At 52.5% G+C, this 27,972-nt stretch overlaps 1 protein-coding gene across 5 annotated transcripts in view; it reads left to right on the forward strand.

The window, feature by feature from the left end:
- Positions 1–27,972, forward strand: part of NCAPD3 (non-SMC condensin II complex subunit D3) — a 60,329-nt gene that overhangs the window by 31,003 nt on the left and 1,354 nt on the right. For all 5 annotated transcript variants that reach the window (XM_027562187.1, XM_027562188.1, XM_027562189.1 and 2 more), the window contains 16 exons: positions 2,548–2,739; positions 3,050–3,147; positions 3,235–3,350; positions 11,365–11,472; positions 13,499–13,613; positions 13,905–14,015; positions 14,668–14,906; positions 15,012–15,091; positions 21,055–21,192; positions 21,336–21,469; positions 22,196–22,395; positions 23,958–24,068; positions 25,489–25,611; positions 26,035–26,171; positions 26,286–26,407; positions 27,601–27,699. In XM_027562187.1, the coding sequence (XP_027417988.1) occupies positions 2,548–2,739; positions 3,050–3,147; positions 3,235–3,350; positions 11,365–11,472; positions 13,499–13,613; positions 13,905–14,015; positions 14,668–14,906; positions 15,012–15,091; positions 21,055–21,192; positions 21,336–21,469; positions 22,196–22,395; positions 23,958–24,068; positions 25,489–25,611; positions 26,035–26,171; positions 26,286–26,407; positions 27,601–27,699 (2,123 nt within the window). The remainder of the gene's footprint in view (positions 1–2,547; positions 2,740–3,049; positions 3,148–3,234; positions 3,351–11,364; positions 11,473–13,498; positions 13,614–13,904; positions 14,016–14,667; positions 14,907–15,011; positions 15,092–21,054; positions 21,193–21,335; positions 21,470–22,195; positions 22,396–23,957; positions 24,069–25,488; positions 25,612–26,034; positions 26,172–26,285; positions 26,408–27,600; positions 27,700–27,972) is intronic.

The raw sequence follows: 27,972 nt of genomic DNA on the forward strand, positions 1-27,972 counted from the left end.
ATAAGAAAGCTGTGGTACATATACACAATGGAGTATTACTCAGCCATTAAAAAGAATACATTTGAATCAGTTCTAATGAGGTGGATGAAACTGGAGCCTATTATACAGAGTGAAGTAAGCCAGAAAGAAAAACACCAATACAGTATACTAACGCATATATATGGAATTTAGAAAGGTGCTAACAATAACCCTGTATACGAGACAGCAAAAGAGACACTGATGTATAGAACAGTCTTATGGACTCTGTGGGAGAGGGAGAGCGTGGGAAGATTTGGGAAAACGGCATTGAAACATGTATAATATCATGTATGAAACAAGTCGCCAGTCCAGGTTCGATGCACGATACTGGATGCTTGGGGCTAGTGCACTGGGACGACCCAGAGGGATGGTATGGAGAGGGAGGAGGGAGGAGGGTTCAGGATGGGGAACACATGTATACCTGTGGCGGGTTCATTTTGATATTTGGCAAAACTAATACAATTTGTAAAGTTTAAAAATAAAATAAAATTAAAAAAAAAAAAAGAATTTTTTCCTATAGATGTTATATAGGTTTTTCCTATAGATCTTTTCCTATAGATATCCTGTAGGCTATGTAGATGTTTTCCCAGATAATTCCTAGAAGTTTCTTTTCTGTTTTTTTCTTTCCCCTATATGGTTTCTATCTCCTTTTCTTTGTCTGGCTTAGAGTGGCTTCCTGTTGGTGGTGGCATGACTGCAGTCATCTCTGGAGGTGGAAAGAGTTGAGATGAGCTAGACCGGCCTGATGGTGAGGGTCTCCAGGCAGGAAATGGCAGCACAAAGACTGAGGCCTGACCCTCTCGGATCCTAAATGACAGGGCTGCTGGGGGATTTCTGGCCCGGCAAGCAGAGTTGGGGTCAGCCAGGGCAGGGGAGTGCTGTGCCTGGAGCCCTGCTTTAAATGCCTGCTCTTGGCACTTCTGGTGGTGGAGGGAGTCACCAGGCTCGGCTGTAGATTGGAGCAGAGGATGTGGAACAGAGCTTCTCAGCGTCAGCATCTGGCGTGATAGACGCACAGGAATTAGTGTACCGGTGAGACAGTGGACTGCAGTGTAAGGGAGAGGGGCCCCGAGGGTGCATTGGGTGGGTCTCAGGCTAGCAGCCAGCTGTGCTTTTCAGGAAGCCCAGGTGGTGTTTGCTGAGCTGCATTCTTGTGACTGCAGTGGGTTGATACTGACTGGGTCCAGTCAGGGGGCCTTTGGGGACAGCTCAGCGCTGGTGGAGGGTGTGTGTGACCACCCTCCAGAGGAGCTGGATTTGAGCTCTTGAAACTCTTAAGTTCAGAGGACACTTCTTCCCATTCTGTTGGCTTCTTGTAGTAAATGTCATTTAATATTCTGTGTGATTCTTGTAGATAAATTTTAAAAATATTTGTCAATTCACTGTATCTTGGTTTTGGACAACAGTCAGGTTTGAATCATGTTAGTCATTTGCAGTAAAACTCTAGATAGATTTTTTAGATAAAAGCTAATTTATAAATGCAAACCATTCATTTATATGCATATGCTTACTGTGTATGGGTGTGTTTATTTCTTGTAGTCACCCTCTGCACGCTTTGAGAATTGTTTTTTTTCATTTAATGAAAAAGTTTTGCTAATCTGAGTGTGTGTGTGTGTGTGTGTGTGCATGTGCGTGCACGCGTGCGTTCCTAGCAGTAGAAGAAATTACTTGCGGAAGGAATGTATTTGTTTTTCCACTTAAATATAAAATGTTACATTGGTCTCATGAGTCATGTCACTCACTGCTATGGGAAAAAATAAAGCAAGAAATGGTCTAAAAGCAGCAGTGACACACACAGACACTTTAACATATCAGAAGAGTTTTTTGTTTTCTTTTAGAAGACTTTGAAATATGTAATTCTGCGTGGTTTTGACAGGTCATAGCAAAGTTGAGCTCCTTTAATACCACCATATTTCACCTCTGGGATGTTATTTCTCTCCAGTCCTTCCATTGAAAAAGGGCATTGTGTACGTGTTTTGTCACTAAAACCTCATAAGCTCTGGGTGTATGTATTATTGGCATCCTACCACATATGTGTACATACAAGTTTTAGAGGGTCTCATGTGTATTCTTCCCTGGTGGCTCAGAGGTTAAAGCGTCTGCCTGGAATGCGGGAGACCCGAGTTTGATCCCTGGGTCAGGAAGATCCCCTGGAGAAGGAAATGGCAACCCACTCCAGTACTCTTGCCTGGAGAATCCCATGGAGGGAGGAGCCAGGTAGGCTACAGTCCTCGGGGTCACAAAGAGTCGCACACGACTAAGCAGCTTCACTTTCACGTGTATTCTGAAACTTTATTCTTCCCTTTAAAAGTAAAAACTTTGGGGAGGAGGTGGGCTAATATACCTTACTTGGTGTCGTAGCATTTGGAAGGACACCTCGGTTGGTATCAGACGTGCCCCTGGGCAGGAACCCCTGTGTGGCTGCTGTACTGGAGGAGAGGCTGCTGCAGAAGCCCATACCCTGGACTGAGGGGTGGTCGGAGGCTGGTGTACTCACAGTCACAATCCTGCTTTCTGTCTCTTTTCCAGCTGCTATTTAAACAAGGCTTTTCATATCTGGTCCCGGAAAGATAGATTCTCCCCCACTTTTGTAAACAACGTGCTCTCCCACACGGAAAAGGAGCACTCTGCGCCCGCCTGGATGCTGCTCGCCAAGGTGGCTGGCGCGTCGCCCATGCCGGACTACTCCACTGTCATCGAGGCCTGGGAGAGGATGAGCAGGTTCGCACGCTTGTCACGGAGCTGCCACCAGACGTGAGGGAGTCCTGGACACAGGGCTTGTGTCTTGAGGAAGTGGGCCCTCTCATAGCTGTGTACATGTGTCTTTCCTTTAAATTCTGGTGTAAAAACCAAGAGGGAAAATGGAATCACTGTTAAGCTTTGATTGTCCAAGTACAGTAGGTGCCGTCGCGTTCCCCCACTTGGCTTGTGGACCAGGCCCCCCCTCCCTCCATAATCCTGAAGAAGAGTGCTGTGTGGGCAGCAGCGCCTCCCGGGCTTCTGCGCTGACTCTTCTCCGCCCTCTCCCCAGCCAGCAGAGCCCCAGTGAAGACACCTTGGGGCACATCCTGTGTGTCATCCGGCACATCGCCAAGCACCTTCCTCAGAGCACCCGGGACATGGTGGCAGGTGAGTGTCTGCCGGGGAGTCGTGAAAAGGCTTGCCTCTCACTTTATTTTGAGAGTTAAAAACCTGGAGGGAATTGACTCTTTTTAGATGTTCTCAAGAAAAAGCTGAATGGATTCTGCTGGTCGACAATGTTGATCTCCCCAGCTGTTGACACTTTACAAAGCCTGTGCCGGGCAACTGCAGAGACACCAGCGGAGGAGCAGGTACACTACAGACTCGTGTGCGGCTGTCGCTCGTCCACGTGGAGACAGAGCGCTCTGCCCTGAGGCTGGGGCGTGCTCCTCAGCCAGCCTGGAAGGGCAGTTAGGTCTCTAAGGAAGCACCCATCTGACAAGCAGTTGACATTTCCCAAGGAGACCTTGGCTGCTAAAGACACAGCACCTTCAGGAGGTCACCTCCTTGGTTCTGGGCACCACTGTCTTCTAGGAAGCATGCATCCTGGGCACTTCAGTCACTGGTTCGTGTCCGACTCTTTGCGACCCCATGGACTGCAGCACGCCAGGCTTCCCTGTCCTTCACCAGCTCCTGGAGCTTGCTCAAAGTCATGTCCATTGAGTCGATGATGCCATCCAACCATTGATCCTCTGTCGTCCCCTCTCCTCCCATCTTCAATCTTTCCCAGCATCAGGGTCTTTTCAAATGAGTCAGCTCTTCACATCAGGTGGCCAAAGTATTGGAGTTTCAGCTTCAACATCAGTCCTTCCAATGAATATTCTGGGCTGATCTCCTTTAGGATAGACTGATTGGAGCTCCTTGCAGTCCAAGGGGCTCTCAAGAGTCTTCTCCAACACCACAGTTCAAAAGCATCAATTCTTTGGCTCTCAGCTTTCTTTATAGTCCAACTCTCACATGCCTACATGACCACTGGAAAAACCATGGCTTTGACTATACGAACCATTGGTGGGCAAAGTAATGTCTCTGCTCTTTGGTATGCTGTCTAGGTTTGTCATAGCTTTTCTTCCAAGGAGCAAGCGTCTTTTAATTTCATGACTGCAGTCACCATTTGCAGTGATTTTGGAGCTTAAGAAAATAAAGTCGGTTACTGTTGCCATTGTTTCCCTGTCTGTTTGCCCATGAAGTGATGGGACCAAATGCCATGATCTTAGTTTTCTGAATGTTGAGTTACTTTTTCACTCTCCTCTTTCACCTTCATCAAGAGGCTCTTTAGATCATCTTCAGTTTCTGCCATAAGGGTGGTGTCATCTGCATATCTGAGGTTATTGATATTTCTCCTGGCAATCTTGATTCCAGCTTGTGCTTCATCCAGCCCAGCATTTGGCATGGTGTGCTCTGCATATAAATTAAATAAGCCGGGTGGCAATACACAGCCTTGGAATATACTCCTTTCCCAATTTGGAACCAGTCTGTTGTTCCATGTCCGATTCTAACTGTTGCCTTTTGACCTGTATACAGGTTTCTCAGGAGGCAGGTCAGGAAGTCTGGTAGCCCCATCTCTTTAAGAGTTTTCCACAGTTTGTTGTGATCCATACAGTCAAAGGCTTTAGCGTAATCAATAAAGCATGAGTGAGTGAAGTTGCTCAGTCATGTCTGACTCTTTGCAACCCTGTGGGCTGTAGCCTACCAGTCTCCTCTGTCCATGGGAATCTCCAGGCAAAAATACTGAGTGGGTTGCCATTTCCTTCTCTTGTAAGCATAAGTAGATGTTTTTCTGGAATTCTCTTGCTTTTTCTATGATTCAGGAGATGTTGACAATTTGATCTCCAGCTTGAATATCTGGAAGTTCTTGGTTCACATACTGTTGAAGCCTAGCTTGGAGAATTTTGAGCATTACTTTGCTAGCGTGTGTGATGAGTGCAATTGTACAACAGTTTGAGCATTCTTTGGCATTGCCTTTCTTAGGGATTGGAATGAAAACTGACCTTTTCCAGTCCTGTGGCCACTGCTGAGTTTTCCAAATTTGCTGGCATATTGAGTGCAGCACTTTCACAGCATCATCTTTTAGAATTTGAATAGCTCAGCCCAAATTCCATCGTCTCCACTAGCTTGCTTTGTAGTAATGCTTCCTCAGGCCCACTTGACTTGCATTCCAGGCTGTCCGACTCTGGGTGAGTGGTGATACGATCATTGTCATTGGAGTCATTAAGATCTTTCTTGTACGGTTCTTCCGTGTGTTCTAGGAGGCGCGCTTGCTGGGCCCCTGGTCCCAAGATGGAAGCTGCAAGGCTGTCTCTTCATCCTCTCAGGCTGGGTGCTCGCAGTAGCCTGGTGGCCCCTCCTGCCTCAATTCCCCCCTCCCTCCCAGGGTGTGTAAGCGCCCTCCTCCTGGTCGGGGCTCCCCCCCCAGGCCAGAAGGTTTTGGTAGATCTCTGTGTTATTTCCCCCTAATATCTCTGGTACCAGCGCTTCCTGCTGACAGGCCCTCTGGAAGCTCCCTCACAGACCAGTGTTCTGTGGGAGACGGGGGATTAGGTTAACTTCTTTTTTTTTTAAATACATGAATATGCTTTAAGACAGAGTACATGGAGTAAAACTGCCTAATTTTTACATGTAAGCAAAATAAATATTATTATCCATGCTAATGCTGAATAATATAATTTTTAAATGAGATTAATTTGCTCCTATTCAAATTGACTATAAGCCTCAAAGACATGAGATGATATCAAGCTTTCTGTCTCAAAACTTTTCAAAAGAGCATAAGTATGGAACTGGAATATGGAACATTTTCTTATGAGAAAATGTCAACAGATTCACTTATTCAGAGTATCTGCTTTTAACACAGCAGAGTACTTTATCTCTGTGGTGCAAGTCTCTGGCCCCCTCAGTATGACATATGCTACTCTCCTCTGCCTGACACCCAGGATACCTCCTTGTCAGCGCTTGGGAAGCAGGAAAGAAACTGCAGACGCCTCCAAATAAACAAGGTCAGAGAAAACCTCCAAGGTTTACTTCTCACCGACACTGGCAGCTAATCTCAGCCATCATTCACTAGCTCTGCAGTGTCGGAAGAGGTTAACTTCTGAGTGCTCTCCATTTCAGTATCTCTAATGAGTCATCTTATTACCATATATTCAGTTTTTGTCATGAAATATACTCCTGAAAGTGAAGAAAGTGAAAGTGTTAGTTGCTCAGTCACGTCCGACTCACTGCAATCCCGACTGTAGCCCGCCAGGCTTCTCTGTCCATGGAATTCTCTGTAAAAATACTGGAGTGGGCAGCCATTCCCTCTCCAGGTGATCTTCCTAACCCAGGGATCGTGCCCGGGTCTCCCACTTTTTAGGTAGATTCTCTACCGTCTGAGCCACCAGGTATGCCTGGATTACACTTCCAAACAGTGCTAATCATGATGAAGCAGTATAGGACTGGGGGTTATTAATAATGATTTTAGATAATTATGAATTATCTAAATAATGAAATTAGATAATTGCCGAAATATTGAGTTGGCCAGAAAGTTTGCTCTTGTTTTTATGTAACATCTTATGGAAAAACCCAAATGAACTTTATGGCCAACCAATATATTTACATTTCCTAGAATAAAAACATTATTGCTTCATCTGAGCTACCTGCCACCTTCCTATGCTTCCTTTTCTTGTATAAGCTCCTTTTAAAAAGTCCTTCCCTCATAAGTTAACAGGTATAGTAAGGCAGCATAGTGTAACTTTTTTGCTTAGGGTATGAGCAGGTTGAAATTTACTTAATTTTAAAAATGCCCAGCTCTTTCTGTGTCTGGGATTTTCCTTACTAAACTTTTTGACACTTCTTGGTGAAAAGAAATACTTCTTTTATTTTATTTCTAACCATTTATCTCTGATCCAAGAAAGTGTGTGAAAACCTTTTAAATAAGGAACATTCCCTAAGTAGGCAGCATGTGTGAATAACAGAAAACAGGTAAAAACAAAACAAAAAGATGATAATGAGGGAAGAGTGCCACAGGGAAAGCAGGGCGTGTGTGACCAGCGCTGAGGGTGCCATCCTGCTGGCGTCCGAGGCGCCTTGCTTGTTGTGGCCAGTGCTGAGGGTGCCATCCTGCTGGCGTCCGAGGCGCGTTGCTTGTTGGTGTGGAGCCAGGCCTGTGGCTCAGACCCCGGGTCCCCAGCCCTGGCTGGAGGAGGGTCTGCCCTGGGCGGAGCCGGGCTGAGAGGACGTGCTGTCTGCCCGCCACAGGCCCCGGTGCTCAGAACAGTAAGCTGGGTCCTTGTTCGTCTGTGGGGAAGGCTGAGTTCTCTTCTCATGTAGAAACGAGACTGGAAGAGTGGAGCTCACTGCTGTGTTAGGAGAAGGCAGGGTTTTGGCTCTGCCCCCACAGCATGGTGGACAAGGGACTGAGGCCCGATACGTCCCAGGAGCTGGGGGTGATTTCCATCCAGGTGACCAGAGCCATACCTCTGTTTCTTCTTCGTCTATAAATCAATATCCTGTGTTTTATGGAGAAAAACAGGTACCAAAGCCACGACCACCGAGCCAGAGGCTAGGACTGTGGGCGTGGCTGCTCTGTCGGCGGCCGTGAGCTGACGGTGCTGTGGAGCTGCAGTCAGCAGTGGGCGCAGGCGTGGACGCTGCGAGTGGCGCCTGGGTTTGCAGCAGAGGTGTGGTCTTGCTGTCTGCACTGGGTGAGTCTGAGACCAGTGCCCCGTCCTCTGTCTCAGGACAGCCATCAGAGCAGGGTGGGTGAGACCCGGTGAGGGGCCTGGCGTGTGCAGCTGGAGGAGGAAGCGTGTGGCAGCAGTCGGCCTGGCTGCATGCACATGCGACCGGAGACCCAGACGACACTCAGAGTGACTCGGTCACTTAGGACCGGTTTGGACCAGTAGGTGGAAATTGCAAGGAGACAGACTTTGGGAAACTGAAGAAAAAGCGTTCTGAGGTCTGCCTAGACCAGACAGACTCGCCTCTGGACACGGCTCTGATCAGCGGGAGTGCTCAGGGCAGAGCTGGAGGCAGGGCGGGAGCGCCTGTGGGGACAGAGCCCGAGGGGGGCAGGTGGGCGGGCTGACCGGCAGCTCACCAGCCTCTGAAGTCTTCCTCTCAGTAGCAGCCGGGGCCTGGGGACCCAGATGACTGGGACACAGCACGTGCATTCCAGAAGCTCCAGGTTGTGCTATTGATCTGTAGAGCGCAGCAGGAGCATGCACACGCGTCAGGCCACGTCAGCTGCAGAAGTCTGGGTTGTGATGGTGATTTGCCAGCAGTTTGGCAAACTTTGAGTACCGCCTTGTGGTTGAGCTGCTGGGCGCTACCTGGGGTGATGGTCAGACTGCCCATTCCTAAGGCCCCTGCCGCGCAGTGGGGGAGACCCACATGTTAACAGGTAATTCCGTGGTAGAGTAAGTCCTGAAACAGAAGTGAGTATCCTTCTGATTTTTTATTGTCAGTGTATAGGAGTGTAAGAGATTTGTGTATTAATTTTGTGTTCTGCGACTTTACTGTGTTCATTGATTAGTGCTAGTAATTTTGTGGTGGCATCTTTAGGGTTTTTTATGTAAAGAATCATGTCATCTGTAAAGTTTTTACTTCTTTTCCAATCTGGATTCCTTTTATTTATTTCTTTTTTTTCTCTGACTGCTGTGGCTAGGACTTCCAAAAGTATGTTGACTAATAGTGGCAGAGTGGGCACCCTTGTCTTGTTCCTGATTCTAGATGAAATGCTTTTTTTTTCATCATTGAGAATAGTATTTTCTATGGGTTTATCATATCTGGCCTTTATTATGTTGATGTATGTTCCATCTGTGCTTACTTTTGGGCTTCCCTTGTAGCTCAGTTGGTAAAGAATCTGCCTGCAGATGCAGGAGACCCAGGTTTGATTCCTGGGTTGGGAAGATCCCCTGGAGAAGGAAATGGCAACCCATTCCAGTATTCTGGCCTGGAGAACCCCATGGACAGAGGAGCCTGGTGGGCTACAGTCCATGGGATCTCAAGAGTCAGACACAACTGAGCCACCACCACCATGCTTTCTCGAGAGTTTTTATCATAAATGGGTGGTGAATTTTGTCAACAGCTTTCTCTGAATCTATTGAGATGATCATTTGGTTTTTATCTTTAAATCTGTTAATATTTTGTATCACATTGATTTGCATGTATTGAAGAATCCTGGAGTCCCTGGGATAAAGTCCACTTGATCATGGTATATGATCCTTTTAATGTTCTGTTGGATTCTGTTAGTTACAATTTTGTTGAGGATTTTTGCATCTATGTTCATTAGTGATACTGGCCTATAACTTTGTTTTTTTGTGGTATATTTGTCTGATTTTGATACCATAGAGTGAGTTTGGGAGTTTTCCTTCCTCTGCAATTTTCTGGAAGAGTTTGAGCCGGATAGGTGCTAGCTCTTCTCTAAATTTTGGTAGAATTCACCTGTGAGGCCATCTGGTCCTGGTCTTTTATTTATTGGAAGATTTTTTACTACAGTTTTGATTTCCATGTTTGTAATTGGTCTGTTCATATTTTCTGTTTCTTCCTGGTTCCATTTTGGACAGTTATACTTTTCTAAGAGTTTGTCCATTTCTTTCAGATTCTCCATGTTATTGGCATGTAGTTGCTCATAGTAGTCTCTTAGAATCTTTTGTATTTCTGTTCTCTGTTGTAACTTTTTCATTTCTAATTTTATTCATTTGCGTCTTCTCCCTTTTTTTCTTGATGAGCCTTGCTGTTTGTCAATTTTGTTTATCTTCTCAAAGCACCAGCTTTTAGTTTTATTCATCTTTGCTATAGTCTCCTTTATGTCTTTTTCATTTCTTTCTGCTCTGATCTTTATAATGTCTTTCTTCTACTAACTTTGGGGGTTTTTTTTTGTTCTCTTTGTAGTTGCTATAGGTGTAAGGTTAGGTTACTTGCTTGATGTATCTCTTGTTTCTTGGGGTGGGCTTGTGCTGCTATAAACTGCCTTCCCACCCCTGCTTTTGCTGCCTCCCACAGGTTTGAGTCATCGTGTTTTCACGTCATTTGTTTCTAAGCATATTTTGATTTCCTTTTTGATTATTTTAGTGATCTGTTGGTTATTTAGAAGCATAGTTTAACCTCCATGTGTTTGTATTTTTTATAGTTTTTTCCCCTCTGTTACTGATATCTAATCTCAGAGCATTGTCAGGAAAGATGCTTGAAATGATTTCACTTTTTAAAAATTTACTAATGTTTGATTTATGGCCCAGGATGTGATCTCTCCTGGAGAATGTTCTGTGTGCACTTGAGAAAAAAAGTAAAATCTAGGAAGATGGTACTGATGATGCCATTTACAGGGCAGCAAAGGAGACGCAGACATATGACCCTGAGAGAGGGAGAGGGTGGGAGGGCGTGAGAGTGCGGCGCTGAGCGTGGAGACCACCGTGTGTGGAATGGACAGCAGGGGGAGCTGCTCTGTGGTGCAGAGAGCCCAGAGCGTGTGCTTGTGGCCGCCTGGAGGGTTGGGAGGGGAGGGGGGTGCACGGGAGGTCTCAGAGGGAGGGGACACATGTGAGCCTGTGGCCGGTTCACGCGGGTACATGGCACACACCATCACAGTGCTGTAAAGTAATCGTTCTCCAGTTAAAAGTAAACTGAAGATATAAAAGGCAGCGACTATCTGACAGTGTGGTGGCCGTCACACTGTGGAGCCGCTCGGCTCGGCCTGGGTGTTAGTGACACCCAGGTCATAGGGAGCAGCTGAGACCCTCTGCAGCCAGTTGTGGGCGGTGAGGTGCGTGGGCTGGAGATGGGACCCCTGCAAGTCACTTTCACTAACAAGAGACTCTGAAAACTTGTCTTGAATGAATACATTCCAGGAGGATAACAACTTTTTTTTTTTTTTTTAGTCTGTTTATTTAAAATACACTCTTTAGTACAGCAGTTAATTCACTGTCTACATATGCCGGAAGAATTGCAATGTGTTTGTCATTGGAGGAGCATTGCTGTTACAGATCTCTTAGAAATTCGGGCTCTAGACCTTCCTGAGTAGATGTCTTTCCCTCTTATAGAGCAAACGTAGAAAGAAAGACTTTACATATGCAAAAGACTTTTATATATAAAATATGTATACGTATACAAAATGTAGTATGTAGAGTGTATTTGAAAGAGTATACATATTCTTTGTGAATTCCACTTAACCAGTTCGTATTGCCAGGTCGCTAAAAGAAAGAGCAAAGATGCAAAAACATGATGGCTCGGATTTTTCATGGCTTCCAGTTTATGCATTTGGAGGCCATAGCATTTCTTCTGTGCGAGTTGTATGCCATGGGCAGTCTGCTGGATGCCTGGCGCCCCTCAGAGGTGACCTTTGATTTGCCACAGGAGTTACTGGTGCAGGCGTCTGAGGATGTGCTTGCCACCTGCGTGCGCCACCTTTCCGACATCATCCTGAAGGAGGACGGGCCGGGCCGGATGAGAGAAGACCTGATGGTGAGTGGCTGCCGTCCCCCCACCCTCCTCCTCCCGCGCCGGCAGGGCTGTGAGTGCCTCTGTGGTGTGTATGCAGCACCGTGAACAGGAGAAGGTGTTCCTAGCCTGGTGCTTACTCTTCTTTTCTAGAATTTTTTACTGGTGACCTATTCATTTTCTTCTCACTTACTACCTGGGGGAAATGATGGCAAATGCTTCTCCCAGTTGGGTCCTGTGAGATTCCTGATCCAATAGGGAGAACACAGTGTGTGTTGTGAGCTCAGAAGTAACAGGTGAGAAGAGAGTACTCTTGCTTCTTTGGGCTTGAGTTTGGTGTTTTTTAAGATTGTCTACTGTGTCTGCTGAGTGGTTTGAACATCAGACTATAGAACAGTTCCCAGGTCACATGTGAAACAAGAAGAGATGTTTGAAAGCTGGAGAAATTCCTGCCCCAGGAGCAGTGAGAGTGTGTGACATGCACCCGCTTTAGAAATTGTATCTTGAAGAAGTGCCTTTGAGTCTTTGCACACGGGGCCTATTTTCTCATCCAAGTGGCTGGCTGTCAGCAAAACATTGGTGATTCTGGTTCTGGCATCTGACACTGTCCAGTAAGGGCCTTTCAGGCTAGGTTATCACTCAGCTGAAACTGGCCATTTTCCTCATCTGTTTGTGCAGCTCCTGTTCCCCCCTGATCAGTTCAGTTCCCCCTCGCACTTGAAGCTGGGGGTCGATGGTTATGTTTGGATATTTTGGAGGAGAAGAACCTTTGTGCTGAGACATCAATACGCTCCCAGTTCAGTAATTAGAATTATCCTAATCAATAGGAACCCTGGTGTTTTGGGTCAGAGGCCACAGTGTGTAGAGTGGCCGAGACCCAGGGCTTCTCTGGAGGGTCTTTCTCTGTTGATAGGTCTGGGATTCCCTACCCAGTCTAAGAAAAACGTGTAATATGACCAGGGAGTTTGCCTTAGTAAGACTTTTTTTCCTGTTCAATATGTCACCAAAATCTACCCTTCAGTCAAAATATATGGAGAAGTTTTCCGTATATATATTATTTACTTCACTCTTATTTAAATATAATTCAAATATTCCATCAGTCCACTGAGATACAGTATGTTCAGGTCTCTCTAAGCACACATATCATTATTAGCTTTCTTACTCTAAAAGGTCTTTATTTAACATTTTACTGTTTAGTTAATATCACCCTTGTATTTTTATGATTGAATAATTAAAACAGTGTTGCTTAAGTATTACGCTGAACATCCTCAATAAAGACACAGTAATGGTGCCTTGAGGTTTTAGTGAGTTCCAGGAGGAATCTTACTAGTAAGCTAACCAGGAGGACGATTTGAAAGTGCATTTAAAGTGTGTAGCAGGCTCTATGCTCCCTCGTCCTGCACGACCCTTCTGAGGAGGCAGAGTGCTGTCCCAGGGTGCAGGGCTGTGCGTCGGAGACGATGCAGACAGCAAAGGATTCGGTCACGTAGACACATGGTGATAGCGTGGTAAGCTTTGACGACATTCTTGATTTTTAGCATACTTTTGTGTATTTGTCAAACATATTTGTTGTCTACATTGACATGAAAGAATGCCTGATGTTGAAATTTAGAACTGCGACCTTCAACCTAGTGTGATTGGTAAGTGTGGGAGAAACGCAAGCATGAAGCCCTGTGACCATAACAATACTTGGAAAAGAAAGTCATCCAGAAAAACAAGGATGGTGTCTTGTGGGTGGCGGGATTGTGAGTCGGCTGCTCCGTGTTCCTGTTTGCTCGGGAGCACCGAGCTCATCCCTGTTATCACAGTGTACCTGCTGGCCAGCGCCCCTTTGACTTGCAGGAGTATCTGGAGGGAGATGATACAACTATGTGGTCACCCTAGTTTAGGCAGTGGCTGAGTTTTTCCAATGGCCGTGTCTTGTTTCGGAGGAAAAAGACAATTGTTTAATTAACAGGACAAAAAGAGAACTCCGCTGACACCGCCTTCATCCCGCTCGAGTTCGTTTTCCTTTGCCGCACTCTTACTGCAGAACCCATTCTCTTTGCAGGTGAAGTATGTTTTCACCTTAGGAGACGTCGCCCAGCTCTGTCCAGCCAGAGTGGACCAGAGGACCACCCTCCTGATTCTGTCTATCCTGGCCGCGTCTCCCAGCAGAGAGCCTCGTAAGGCCCTTGACGCGCCCCATGCCCTCTGCCCAGGGCCGGCCTGGCCCTGAGTGGTGCAGTAAGCCCCCCACCCCCTCGCCAGGGCCGGCCTCGCCTTGAGTGGTACAGAAAGCCCACCTCCCCTCCCTCCCCAGGGCCGGCCTGGCCCTGAGCGGTGCAGTAAGCACCCCTCACCTTCCCTCCCCGGGGCCTCGTCCTGAGCAGTGGTGCAGTAAGCCCCCCATCCCCTCCCCAAGGCTGGCCTCGCCCTGAGCGGTACAGTAAGCCCACCTCCCTTCCCTCCTGCAGGGCCCCAGGCACCCCCGGGCAGCAGTGTGGCCCCGGCCTCCCAGCCCCTCTCCCAGGTCCAGGGCGTGGTCATGCCCTCGGTGGTCAGAGCACATGCCGTCATCACCCTGGGTGAGTGAGGAGTCTTACTGGAGTCCCCAGTAAGCCAGTGATCTGAACCTGGCGGGCGCAGCCCTGCAGGGCCCTCACCGTCAGTACACGGGGGCTCCCGTGGAGCTGTTACACTGTCTGTCCATCAGAGTTTCTAAAATCTCAGAGCTAAATAAGAGCAAAGTGTTCTCCAGGCCAAAAAAAAAAGGTGCAGACACAAAACTCAGCAGCATCCTTTCCTCTCCTGACTGAATGAGAAGTGAAGGGAAGGACACAATCATGTTTGCCTAGCTCAGGTTTCAAGTTCATTACGAAACTTTTTACTTATATTGATTATGTGTATAATCAATAAGTATCATCAGTTACATTTTATTGGTTATTTTCCAGGTAAGTCGAAAACTCTAAAATTCATATGTTGACCTTAGAAGAAGGCATTTGTACTGCCATAGATGAGTATCTCAGTGTGTCTGTCTCGTGTAACCTGGGGGTGGGGAGTGTATGTATTTTGAGCATCTTAATATTTAGTATGGGTCTGTCTGCCTTTGGCTTCTTTGTTTGTGATTGTTGATGTGATGTTTTAACTGTAACTAAATAAAATCCCTGGAAAGATCTAGCTGGAGAACCTGTGAGGCAGTGAATGAGAGTAGAGTTGGGGTCTGTCTCTCGGGGACAGGGAAGCTGTGCTTACAGCACGACGACCTCGCAAAGGAGAGCGTCCCCGTCCTGGTGCGGGAGCTGGAGGTAGGCATAGACGGGAACGTCCTCAACAACATTGTCATCGTCCTGTGTGACCTCTGCGTCCGCTACACGGCCCTGGTGGACAAATACATCCCCACCATCTGCACGTGTCTGAAGGACCCGAACCCGTTCGTCCGGAAGCAGGCGCTGCTCCTGCTCACGGGCCTCCTGCAGGTGTGCGTCGGGGCGGCCTGCCAGCGGCGGCCCCTGGTTGGGGTGGGGGGGGCGGGGGCGGGGTCTGAGCAGCGGAATAAGTGTGTGTCCTCCTCCTCTCTGCAGGAGGACTTTGTGAGGTGGAAGGGCTGCCTGTTCTTCCGTTTCGTCATCACGGTCGTGGACCCGAACCCAGAGGTCGCCAGGTGAGCCTCCTGCCTCGAACCAGGCAGCCGAGCGATAGGCCTAGTTTCTGGAAAGTTCTCTTTAAAATTGCTTTGGATTTGTGTCGTGTGGGATTTAGTGAGGTTTTGGCAGTTGCTAGATAATCAGTCAACTCTTAAAGTACTGAACTGCACAACAAAGCTTTAGTTTTCATGTAAGTTTAAGAACAAAAGCACCGTTGTCCTGGTGGCCTCAGGAGAAGCCCAGCCCCAAGCACACCTGCTGACGCTGCCCCTCCCAAGCAGAGGCGTGAGAGCAGGGCGAGCCGTGGCCACGCTGGCTGCTGGAGCAGAAGCTGTGCCCACAGCGTGACTTACAGTCGACTTCTAGTCCAGTAGCATAGGCTTCAGACTTTCCTCTAAGTGCAGAAACTAAGGAGGGCGTTCTAGGAGTTAAGACAGAATTGCTCAGTGTGGAATGAGAGTGTACAGTTCACAGGGCTCCTTGGAGATGGGTATTTCCTGAGTATTAGAAGGAAAGAGAGTTGCCTTGCCACTTGTTCATTCTTGTCCTTCTGGAATTTTCTTAAAGATTTCTTTTCAAGGGGTTGAGGAATGATCTCACAGAATTTGCTAACCTCAGTTGTGTTACATGAATAATGCTGTTTAAAGCAAGTCTGTAATTGGAAAATAGAGTGTTGAATGAATGGCAGGAGCTCCCACAGTTCAAAAGCGGTCTTTACAAATTCATTAACTCTAAATAGCATATAATAATGGGTCCCTCTGGTTCTAAATGGTCTTCCCTGGTTGCTCAGACAGTAAAGTATCAGCCTGAAATGCAGGAGACCCAGTTTGATGCCTGGGTCAGGAAGATCCCCTGGAGAAGTGAATGGCTACTCACTCCAGTATTTTTGCCTGGAGGATCCCATGGACAGAGGAGCCTGGCGGACTACAGTCCACGGGGTCATAAAGAGTTGGACAGGACTGAGCAACTAACACTTTCACTTTTACTTGTTCTAAATATCGTCACCAGTGGTTACTCTGGGCTCCATGGAAGAATTTCTGTTCGGTCTCCTTTGCGTATGTTTCTGCAAGGAGGAGCATTTACCTGACAAGCTGGGAGAAGGCTGGCGTGCTGATCAGCATGTCTAGAGCCATGTCGGAGGCTGAGGCTCCTGCGCTTCCTTTCTCTCTGCGTAAGTGGGGAAGGTGTTGGGCCGCTGCGCGGTGCCCTCTCACCTTCTCCGGCCAGGCCAGCCCCAGGCCCCGTGTGCCGTGGGGGCCCAGGAGCAGAGAGGGGCGCAGTGCACCGGCCCCTCCCATGTGCATTACAGCCTCGATGGCTGTGCGGAGCATGCAGTGATGAAGTCACAAGCCAGAGGGACACTAGAGGACAGGCAGGTGTCTCTGCAGAGTGCCTCTCGCCCATTTTAGCCCTGCCTTCTGAGTTGGTTTGAACCACGGCAAAATGTGGAGCGTGATTTGAAGAGCTTTGAAAAGCTAAATTAACCTGTCCATCTACTTTTAGGCCAAAGGTCAGGCCTATCTGCTTCCTTTATACATGTTAATTTTTCCATATGTGTCTGCTAGGACAGATCTTCACAAGAGACTGTAGCGGCAGAACCCTGTGAATTTACTTTTGGTCTAGGTGGATTTCCTGACGATTCCAGCATTAGCAAAATTGTATGACTGTTTTTAAATCAGTTTTTATTGGAGTATAGTTGATTGACAATGTTGTGTTTCTGCTGTACAGCAAAGCGACTCCGTTGATTGTACGTGTGTCCACTCTCTTTTAGACTCTTTCCCACACAGGCCATTAAAGAGCACGCAGCGTGTTCCCCGCGCTACCAGCAGGCCCTTGTTTTGTACATAGTGGTGTGTGTGTCAGTCCCGGTTCAGTTCAGTTGCTCGGGCGTGTCCGACTCTTTGCGACCCCATGGACTGCAGCACGCCAGGCATCCCCCTCCATCACCAGCTCCCGGAGTTTACTCAAACTCATGTCCACTGAGTTGGTGATGCCATCCAACCGTCTCATTCTCTGTCATCCCCTTCTCCTCCCGCCTTCAGTCTTTTCCTGATCCAGCATCAGGGTCTTTTCCAATGTCAATCCCAACCTCCCAATTTATCCCTCCCCTCCTTTCCCCCTTGGTAGCCATAAGTTTGTTTTCTCCATCTGTGGCTCTTCTTTTTGTAAATCAGTTCATTTGTAGCACTTTTTAGACTCCACCTGTGAGTGGTATCGTGGTGTTTGTCTTTGTGTCTGGCTCCCTCACTGGTGTGACAGTCTCCGGGTCCGTCCATGTTGTTGCACGTGGCATTATTCCCTCCTCCTGGCTGAGTAATATTCCGTAGTATACATGCACCGCGTTATCTGTATCTGTTCCTCTGCTGTAATATTCCATAGTATATATGCACCGCATTACCTTTATCTGTTCCTCTGCTGATGGGCATTTAAGTCACTTCTGTGTCCCAGCTGCTGTGCCCAGTACTACAGTGAACACTGGGGTGCATGTGTCTTTTCAGATTGTGGTTTCCTTGCGTGACATTTTGGATTGGTCGTAAAATATAAACCCCCAGTGTGGAGGCTACAAGCTTGTATGAGATGTACCCTGTCTGCCCACCAGGTGAGCCCTGCAGACAGCAGTCAGGATGATGGCCAGGCAACAGGTCGGCTTTCTCAGGGGGCAGGGCAGATGCTGCAGCTCTGCAGGAAGGCAGGGCTGGAAGGGGACTGCAGTGATGGGCCGGTGACGTAGAAAAGAAAGAAAAGCAGTGATTGCTCGATTTGGGAGAAAAGTGCTCCACTGAGGATCCGGAGGGCTCCGTGCAGGACAGGTGAAGGGACGAGGGAGTCAGAGAGCTGTCGGAACAATGGGCGGCTCATCGACCTCAGCGGAGGCTCCAGTGTTGTCACGGTGTCTGGGTCCCTGGAGTCGATGAAGCCGGGAGGACAGGAGGCTGTGTGGAACTGAAGGTGCTCTGAGAGACTGTCACAGGCTGGCCAGGCTCCTGGAGCAAGCCCCACAGCCTGGGCAGCTGATGAGCAGCAGATCCTGCCCCCTCCCTGCTTGGAGGTGGGAAGTCTGAGGTGGGCACCAGGAAAGCAGTTTCTAGGGAGCCAGACCCCCTCCCCCCCGTCTACATGGGCCCGCGTCCTCACGAGGAGGGAGGGAGGAGGAGGGACTCCAGGACCTTGTCTATAAGACGCTCACCCGTTCGCGAGAGCCTGGCCTTTGTGGGCCAGTCTCCTCCCAGATGTTCACCTCCTGATAGCACCCCCTTGAGGGCCTGGTTTCCAGCGCAGGAATTTGGGGAACACATACTGGTATGCATGCCCTAGCAGTGATGTTGGGGCTTGGAGTGGAGAAAATCAGGAAGCACTTAGCAAGCAGGTGAGGGTGAAACAGATACGTTCAGGAGTGGCCAGAGGAAAGGCTGAACCTGGTGACCCTAGGGGAGGACACGGGTTCTCCCCAGCAGCTGGCCCCCTCCCTTTCCCCCACGCCCTCCCAGCCACCTTTTGCTTCAGATCACTTTTGTCAACACATTCTGTGTGGTTTTGATAACATCTGCCCACCTGATGCGACACAGGCATCCTGGAGTCGGGGGTGTTCTTGTTTACTGGCATCCTTCCTGTCTCAGACGGCCTGAGGCCAAGGAGACACTCAGGGGACACTGGATGAGTCAGTGAGTGAAAATGATTGAGGCGGAGGGTGGGCCTCATTCCCTGGGTCCTTGAAGGACAGCCCGCTTGCTGAGAAGAGGAGGGACGGAATGGGGAGCGGTCAGCATGTTGTGGGAGCAGGACCACAGCGCACATGACAAGATACAGGCGGCAAAGCAGACCTGGGACGTGAGCTCAGGTGACAGCAGGGAGGGCTGAGAGGCAGGGCCATGGGTCCCGCTCACGGCCGTGGTCAGCATGGGCGGCGGTCAGCGCGGGGGCAGGGCTCCATCCCCATCATGGCGGTGGTCAGCGCGGGGCGGCAGCCAGTGCGGGGCAGGGGTCCAACCCCATCACGGCCACGGTCAGCACAGGGAGGGGATTCATCCCTATCTTGGCCGCGGTCAGCGTGGGGCAGGGGTCCATCCCCATCTGCTCACGGTGGCGGTCAGCGCGGGGCTGGGGTCCATCCCCATCTGCTCACGGTGGTGGTCAGTGCAGGGCAAAGGTCCATCCCGCTCACGGCCGCAGTCAGCGCGGGGCGGGGGTCCATCCCCATCTGCTCACAGTGGTGGTCAGTGCAGGGCGAAGGTCCATCCCGCTCACGGCCGAGGTCAGCACGGGGCAGGGCTCCATCCCCATCTGCTCACGGCTGGGGTCAGTGCGGGCCAGGGGTCCATCCCCGTCCCAGCCCAAGGGCGTCCAGGTCAGGACTCTGAGTCATCCATGTGGCCTCCACCAAGCGGATACCAGCTTCAGAGTACCATGTGTGTAGGAAGACATCTGAAAGAAGAGGGACGTGTGTGTTTTCTGCTTGATCTAAGAAGGAAGTGACCACGCTGCTTGCCCCTTGAGCCTGTCGGGCTGATGAAGCGGAGATTTGGATTCTTAGTGCTCCTCGGGATGACTGCCCTTCGCTCTGTTTTTCACACGAGGTGGTTCCGCTGTGTGACGTCTGCAGTGTCCCTGACTTGGTGGTGTGTTGTGCGTGGTCCCAGTTCAGGGTCCTGGGGGTGAGAAGGGCAGGAGAAGGGGCCGGCCCCCACGGGCACCATGGAGGACGCTGGTTTCGTGTGACTTTTCAGCTGACAGATGCCACACAGCCCCTCTTGGCGAGTTGGTCAGGCTGGTGAGCTATGTGTGTCCTCGTGCGCTCAAGGCGAGTCTCTCCCTGTGGGCCTGTCCGTGCGGCTGGGCGTCCTCCCTGCTCTGGACTTGCCCTCCACCTGTGTCCAGACCCCGCGTGTCGTTTACATTCCTGTGGAGTTGACTCGTTCAGCTGGTTAAGCCGGTGATTCCCCAGGGTGCTTGCCCGTGTGTCCCTGCCTGTACCTACTCTTGACCTAAAGCAAATGCACCAGCATCTGACGTTGAACATCTGAAAGTCCAAGTCGCTCAGTCTTGTCCTGCTCTGTGTGACCCCGTGGACTGCAGTCCGCCAGGCTCCTCTGTCCATGGGATTCTCCAGGCCAGAATACTGGAGTGGGTTGCCATGCCCTTCTCCAGGGGATCTTCCCGACCCAGGGATCTGACTCGAATTGGCAGGGCTCCTCCCCGGGGATTCCCCTGAGCAGATGGCGCTTTAGCAGTTGTGTGCTCGAGGGTGCATCCGGTGAACAGTCCGAGGTCGCCGTTGGCAGCAGGTCACTGCCCTGTTGAGGTCTCTGAGTGGCCATCTCTGACTGGCTGCGGTGTGAGCTCTGAGCAGACTGACCACGTCCTGAGCCTGGAGGAGAGCTGCCGGGAGGGCTGTCGGGGGTCTTGTGCATCCCACGGCCAAGAGCAGCGCGTTCAGACTTGTCCCCCGTCCTTCCCCTGGGGGACGGGCTCCTGGCAGCCGGAGATTGCAGTCAGCTCAAGGTGTGAGGAAATGTGGGTCTGGTGGGGCACTGAGTCAGAGCCAGCCCACGCCTGGGTTGGCCCGGACTGGACGCCCGCCCTGTCCTCGAGCATCTGCTCGGGGGGCTGTGGGTGCTGCCCTGTGGCCCTTTGCCGCCTGGGTTGAGCGGTGGCCGCCTGTGGACGGTCCTGTCTGCCCACTCGTGGGTTTCGTGTTGGTCCTCAGGAGAGTTCAGGCTGAGGCAGGAGGCCTCGGGTGGTCATGGCCGGCAGGTCCACCTGAAGGGGCAGCTTAGGGGGCTCCTGCGTGACAGGTGTGGCTGACTGACGGTGGGTGGTGAGCTTGCAAGCACAGCTGGGGAGCCTGGGTTCACAGGGCAGGCCCGGCCCTGGAGCCGCGTGTGCCGGAGAGCCGGTGCCCCCCATCGTGGCCTCTGCGGGAAGGCTCCTGGGGGCCTGCGAGGCGTCCGCGGCGTCACCCGGCCCCGTCCCTTCTCCGCAGCACCGGGGAGGTCTGCCTGGTGCATCTGCTCCTGAAGAGGAACCCGACCATATTCTACCAGCACTTCATTGAATGCATCTTCCATTTCACTGGCTATGAGAAGCACGAAAGTTTCAATAGGTTCCCCCAGTCAGACAGGTCAGTGCCGAGGCGGGGGTGGTGCGGAGGGCCCGGGGGCAGCATCACCACCAGGCACGGCGGCCCCTGGCGGGTGGCCCAGGGGAGAGAGGGCGTCCAGCCTCGCCGAGGGGCTGTGCTGAGACGGTCCTGCTCTGTCCCAGAGAGAAGCGGCTCTTCTCCCTGAAGGGGGGTAAGAACAGGGAGAGAAGGATGAGGATATACAAGTTCCTCTTGGAACACTTCACGGACGAGCAGCGGTTCAACATCACTTCCAGAATCTTCGAAAACGTCCTGGGTAGGACCGGGCAGAGGGGGGATAAAGTGTGTGGAGGGAACTGCTGAGTAGCTGGGGGCCCAGCCGCCCTGCAGCCCAGGGGCCCCGGTGTCCTCGGCCGTCGGCCCGACATCCCGACCCCGAAGCCTTCGGCCGTTGGCCTGACGTCCTGACCCCGGCACCCTCTGCCGTCTGCCTGACATCCCAATCCCGACGTCCCGACCCTGACACCCTCAGCCATCAGCATGACGTCCTGACCCCGACGCCCTCAGCCATCGGCCCAACGTCCTGACCCTGACGCCCTCGGCCCGACGTCCTGATCCCCACGCCCTCCGCCGTTGGCCCGATGTCCTGACCCTGGTGTCCTAGGCCATCGGCCCGACGTCCTGACCTGGACGTCCTAACCCCAATGCCCTCGGCTGTCGACCTGACATCCTGACCCCGACGCCCTCAGCCATCGGTCTGACGTCCTGACCCGGACGTCCTGACCCTGACGCCCTCGGCTGTCAACCCGACATCCTGATCCCGATGCCCTCCGCCGTTGGCCTGATGTCCTGACCCTGGTGTCCTAGGCCATCAGCCCGACATCCTAACCCTGGCGCCCTCTGCCATCCGCCTGACGTCCCAATCCTAACGTCCTGACCCCGTCGCCCTCAGGCCGGCAGGCCACTGCCCCCAATCCATGCCCAGCACCACCCGCCCTGACTGTGGGCAGCAGTTCTCAGGGTCTGCCTCTGCTTCCTCCAGCCTGCTTCGCTGACGGCGACCTGCCCCTGGACATGGAAGCCAGCGAGCTGCTCTCGGACACGTTTGAAGTGCTCAGCTCGAAGGAGATCAGGCTGCAGGTGCTCAGGGCCAGAGCAGACAGGGACCAGCTGGGGGAGGAGGAGGAGCTGGCCCCTGCCAGAGCGGCCCTGCAGGAGTCGCAGAAGAAGCTCCTCTCGCAGGTGAGTGTGTTGCTCCCAGAGGGCCGGATGCCCTGTCCCGGGCTCTCCTAAGGCCCCCTCCAGCCTCACCTGAACACCCACCCTGCTCGGGGCTCTTCTCTGCCTGCGCCTGTGGCTCCGGTGGCTCGCGTGTGCCTGGCCCTGGTGTTGTGTCTGTGCACGTTACACCCACTGACGATATCTTTAGTAAGTGGGTGGGAGGTCACCTGTCACCTTCTGGGTAAATTCTCGATGCCCATGTGCGCCCTGGCCCACAGCCCCCCGCCCTGCAGCCCACTGGCTCTGGGCTCCGAGGGGCCACGCCTCCACCTGCGGGGCCTCTCCCCACCCAGCCTTCCCTGTGCTGCTTGCCCAACCAGAGTCCCCCAGACACACACCCTGCCCTGCCCCTTCACTCCCGGGCACTCCCACGGCCCTCACACCTTGCCAGTCTCATGTCGTGACACACAGCCTGTCTGGAAGTAGCTGGAGGCGTGAGCTCTTGGCCCCGTTTCTGTCGCCTGGGAGGTTAGCCTGGTGCCAGTGCAGAGAAGGTATTGGATGGTGTTTGTGGAGTGAATGCGTTTAAGCCACTTTTTAAGGCTCTCCCTAACTTAGCCTCTACTCAGACTCATCTTTATTAAATTATTTTAGTCTTGGTCCTCCTGTTTCAAGAACTCTGGTAAGTCTTTAGAAATGAGTGGATTACAAGTAAATAACATATACTGCTGCTGCTGCTGCTAAGTCGCTTCAGTCGTGTCCGACTCTGTGTGACCCCGTACACGGCAGCCCACCAGGCTCCCCCGTCCCTGGGATTCTCCAGGCAAGAGTACTGGAGTGGGGTGCCATTGTCTTCATATATACTAGTGACTTTAAATGAGAAAAGAATGATCTTCAGGTTCTGAAGGACAGTCTGGCGTGCGTGGGCCAGTGCAGTGCGTTGTGTCTACTTCTCAGAGATTTGCCGCAGACATTTGTGCTTGGCGCTCATTCTTGGTAAAGGCAGTATGTGACTACCCGGCAGATCTTCCCCTGTGTGCAGAGATTCAGAGAGGGACCCACACCCTCTCCAGGCCCAGCCCCTCCCGTGCCACCCCACATGCAGGGACACGGGTGTGCTCGTGCGGCAGGGCCGAGCCCCCTCTCATCTCGTGGAGGAGCCCGGGGTGCAGCCGGGCTGTGTGATGGGCTCGTGGGAAGGCTGGGAGCTCGTTTTCAGTCCTTCATTCAGTTGACCCTTGAGCAGGCAGGGGGTGGGGGTGCCAGCTCCTTCCTTCCCACACAGGTGAGGCTCTGTACTTACAGACGGGGCTGGTCAAGGCTCTACTGTATTTCTAGTTCTTTCTTCTTGTTTAGGAATAAGACTAGTACGTGTCTGCCTCCTGCTTTACACCATTTTGCAGTGATGGTTTCCTAGTCTCCCCAGCTGAGGTAACTTCCTCTCCAGTCTTCAGAATGACACCAAAAATAAAAAGTAAACTTGACATCATGCTCGAGATGGGCCATGCAAGAACTAGGTGAAGGGAACACGTTTGTCTTTCAGAACTTCATGCATCTGAAACAGCCTTCTTTTGTTACCACAGGTTCAAAAGAGGAATTTAATAGAAATGATTATTCCAATTATCGCCTCCCTGAAGTCTGCCCTAGAAAAGAACAAGATCCCAGCTCTGCGAGAACTCATGCTCTACCTCAGGGTAAGAGGCCTCAGGCTGTGTGATTGCCCCCCGCCCCCCAGCCCCCACTGGTCACTCAGGACCCCACAGTCCTGACCATGGGTCCAGTGTGGCTTGGAGCAGGGCCCCAGGCTGGCCTTTGACTGGGAGAGAAGACCTCTGGTCCCCCAGAAGCTATCTCTGCCTTTCCCGGGGAGTTGGGTCTGTGTCCTTACTGACCGTTAGGTTCAGGTTTGAAGTTTCTCAGCTGCGGCCACAAACAGGCCCCCGTCTTGGTTCAGTCTGCATGGGGTGAAGTGGAGGTGCTCATCGCTGACGGGAGCTCACCCCCGGCTCTGTGTCTGGGTTCCAGTCGGGGGTGCTGCTCAGAGCAGCAGCCTTTCTGCCTCCTGGCCCTGGGCTCCCGAGGGGACACATGCAGACCAAGAGTGCACAGAAATGAGGTCTCAGACCTTCCTATAGAGTCTTTCAGTCATGCAGAAACACAGCATTTCCCCTTTTCGTTTATGCTGCTGTTTCCTTCCTCAAAAAATGCTCAGATTCCTTATTTCCCAAGAAGGGCTGTGGCAGGATTACATCGAATACAGTTTTCAAATACATCTTCATCCTACAGAAGTGAAGGTGGGAAAGGCTGAGTGTGGAGAAAATGAGGAGTTTAGGTCACTCACACTGTCCTTGCCCCGGTGAACCTCAGAAAGGAATAAAATCTTGGGTAGCCCCCTGAAACACACGCAGACAGGGAGACCTAGCGTCTGGGCACGCTCGAGCAGGGCTGTGCGCCCGGCTTTGTGTGGACCCTGTCGGAGCAGCCCCCGCGGTTCTCGCCTGCACCTGGGAGCCCCCTGGTTGCCCGAGGCCTGGGAGGGCTCCTCCCTAGTGGTTGGGCCAGGTAGATCTTCCCTGCCTCCAGTAGTTAGGAAAAGTGGCTTCTTCCTCACGGCACAGAGGCTGGGTCCCCACCTTCGACGTTAGCCCTGGTGTGCTCACAGCCTCTGTCACTTCATGAGGAGACGCACAGATGGCCCCAAGCCTCAGCTGCATCCTGAGAAAGCCGGTGTGGACAGCTCCCCGTGCCCAGTCTAGCCAGGATGCCGTGTGCTGCCCGCCTGCCAGCCTCCCGCTGGGATTCCTGAGACAGGTCCCACAGCCCTGCAGCCGCAGACAGTTCTGAGCCCTGATGGGGGCTGCTTCCAGCCAAAGTTCTAGGGGTCCATGGTGCCTCGCAGGTGTTCAGGAAGCTTCCAGGAGATCAGGCTCCTGTGGTCAGCACAGGTGCAGTTGGCACTTCCTGGGAGAGTGGCGTCAGGTTCGCTGGTGGGTCAATGGAGCGGAAACCGTCTGCTCTGAGCATGCGTCCTGCCATGTTCTAGTCGTGATCAGCTTGTGGGGAAGAGCCTGTGCACCGGCTCAGGGCGCTCAGGGATGCCGCGGTCCATTCTAGGAGGTGATGCAGGATTACGGAGATGAAGTCCAGGACTTCTTCACAGTTGACAAGCAGCTGGCCGCAGAACTCGAGTACGACATGAGGCGCTACCAGGAGCAGCTGGCTGAGCAGCAGCAGCCGGTGAGGCGGGCGGCCCCGGGCGCCGCGGGGCACAAAGCGGCCGGTGGGAGGCGGCCCTGCCCCCATCTGCCCAGTGTCACCCCGCACCCACCTTGGTGGCCTCCTGTCTCAGGGGGCACCGTCAGCGAGGGCCTTCCCTGTCACCCCTACCCTGCTGGAAAGTCACTGCGTCCCAGTGGGGGAGGGAGGTGTGCCTCTTCCCAGACAGCGCTGACCGTGATGGGGTCCTGGCTCCTTTGGTGGCAGAGAGCGCAGTCTCCCCAAGCCCCTCCTTGGGGTGGCTGCTCCCCCGGAAGCCTGGACAGCCCCATGGGCTCTGTGCGAGGCAGTGCTGGGAGCCCGGGTCTGACATGGTTTTGAAGTGAGTTCCTCTGGGCCTCCGAAGTGCTGGGAGATGTGCTCTTTAATTCTTTTCTGTGACAGGTTCTGAGCTTGGAAACAATTCCAGCTCCTGCTTGCCGAGAAAAAGACCCTGTGGCTGCCGCCGCGGACCAGCCGTTCACGCCCAGGCCCCACGCTGCGCACACGGCCGCACCCCTGTCTCTGGTGCCCAAGGACAGGTGTGTGGCGCCGGCTCAGCTCGTTGCAGGGGCGGCCCCGGCACCCATGGGCGGGGACCAAGGAGCAGGAGGGCGCGTCCGCCTCCGTGCCTCACGGTGTCTTTGCGCCAACAGGCCCGTGTCGGCGAGCACCATGGACATCCTGAGTTCCGTCAAGAAGGTCGTCGAATCGCGCCGCTGGCACAGTAGCCGGACCACGGGTCCGCTGCCCTCGGACAGTCGTCCTGAGAGCCCTGGTGAGCCCCGTGTGCGCCCACTGGCGGCCCCGGAGCTCAGGAGACCTGGGCCCTCCCCTGTCCCCGTCAGGCACTTCTGTCTGTCGTCTAAACGAGCCACTGGGACAGGCCCGGGGTCGGAGGGTGTCCAGCGGCCCTGCTCACAGTGGACGGTCTGGAGGGCAGGGTGAGGCCAACGCAGCCGGCAGCGAGGGGCGAGAGGAGGGGGGCGTGCGCGCGGCTGGCAGCGAGGGGCGAGAGGAGGGGGGCGTGCGCGCGGCTGGCAGCGAGAGGCGAGAGGAGGGGGGCGTGCGCACGGCTGGCAGCGAGGGGCAAGAGGGCGGCGTGAGCGAGGCTGGCAGCGAGGGGCGTGAGGAGGAGGGTGTGAGCGCGGCTGGCAGCGAGGGGCGAGAGGAGTGGGGCATGAGCGCGGCTGGCAGCGAGGGGCGTGTGGAGGGGGGCGTGCGCGCGGCCCAGCAAGGGGCGAGAGGAGGACGGCGTGAGCGTGAGGAGGAGGGTGTGAGCGCGGCTGGCAGCGAGGGGCAGGCGAGAGGAGGGCGGGCGCACCGCCAGCAGCGAGGGGCAGGAGGAGGGGGGAGGAGGGCATGCGTGCGGCCCAGGGAGGGGAGCGAGGAGGAGGGGGGCATGCGCGCGGCCGTCCCGGGTCTCCGCGCTGGGCAGGGAGGGGCCGGGGGCTCTCGTCGGCCTCGCTCGGGCCTTGGTGGCCATGGAGCAGGGCTAACCTGCCTGTCCCTGAAAACGTAGGTATTTTTCACCTTTCCGAAACCAGTCACGTCACAGTGAACATTGGAATGTAGTCTTGTATGTGTATGATCTTCAAGATTAATTCCCACGAGTATTTTTTAAACTTTTGATGGTGTAAGACCGTTGTTTCTTGTTCCTTTCACGAGAATTCCCACCTTGGCCCACGAGAGTCCACATCCTACAGAGAACCGGGTTCATAACATATCCCATTTTCTCTGCTGAGCTGTAGGCCAAAAATTTTAATTTCATTTGTTTGAATCCTAGTGAGAAAGGCCATGGTTTCTCATGCTCATCATTTGTGTGTATCTTTCTGATTACCTCTTTATAAAAACTTTATTTGGGACATTGAGTGTACTGTGTATCTTGCAAATGTTTTTTCTCCTTGGCATGTTTTGTTTCTGGGGCTGTTTGGGTTTTTGGAGAGGTAATGCTGTCCCCTTTCCTCCCAGTGCCCGTGCGGGTCTTGGAGCTGGAGTCCAGTGGAGCTGACCCGGAGTCCAGTGGAGCTGTTGACCTCGAAACAAAACGAGGAATCAGCACCCCTGAGCGTAAGTAGTCTGCGGGCACGAGCAAGTCTCCTGACTCTGCAGCGGGTACCGCGTGTGCAGGGGTCCCAGCACAGTTCCCTCATGCATGCCATGGGGCGTGTGGTCACACTGAATGCCCCTGAGTGACTGTGATGGTGCTGCTGACTGGGCACAGCTGACCGAGGCTCCTTCCAGGTGCTGCCAGTGGATGTGAGGGATTTTCAGCGCTAGATTTAATTGAACAAGGGGCAGTGGGATAGCAGGTCCCTCCTTGGTGGTGAGTCAGCTGCAGAG

The sequence above is a fragment of the Bos indicus x Bos taurus genome, chromosome 15 (genome assembly GCF_003369695.1).
Source record: "Bos indicus x Bos taurus breed Angus x Brahman F1 hybrid chromosome 15, Bos_hybrid_MaternalHap_v2.0, whole genome shotgun sequence".
NCBI lineage: Eukaryota > Metazoa > Chordata > Mammalia > Artiodactyla > Bovidae > Bos > Bos indicus x Bos taurus.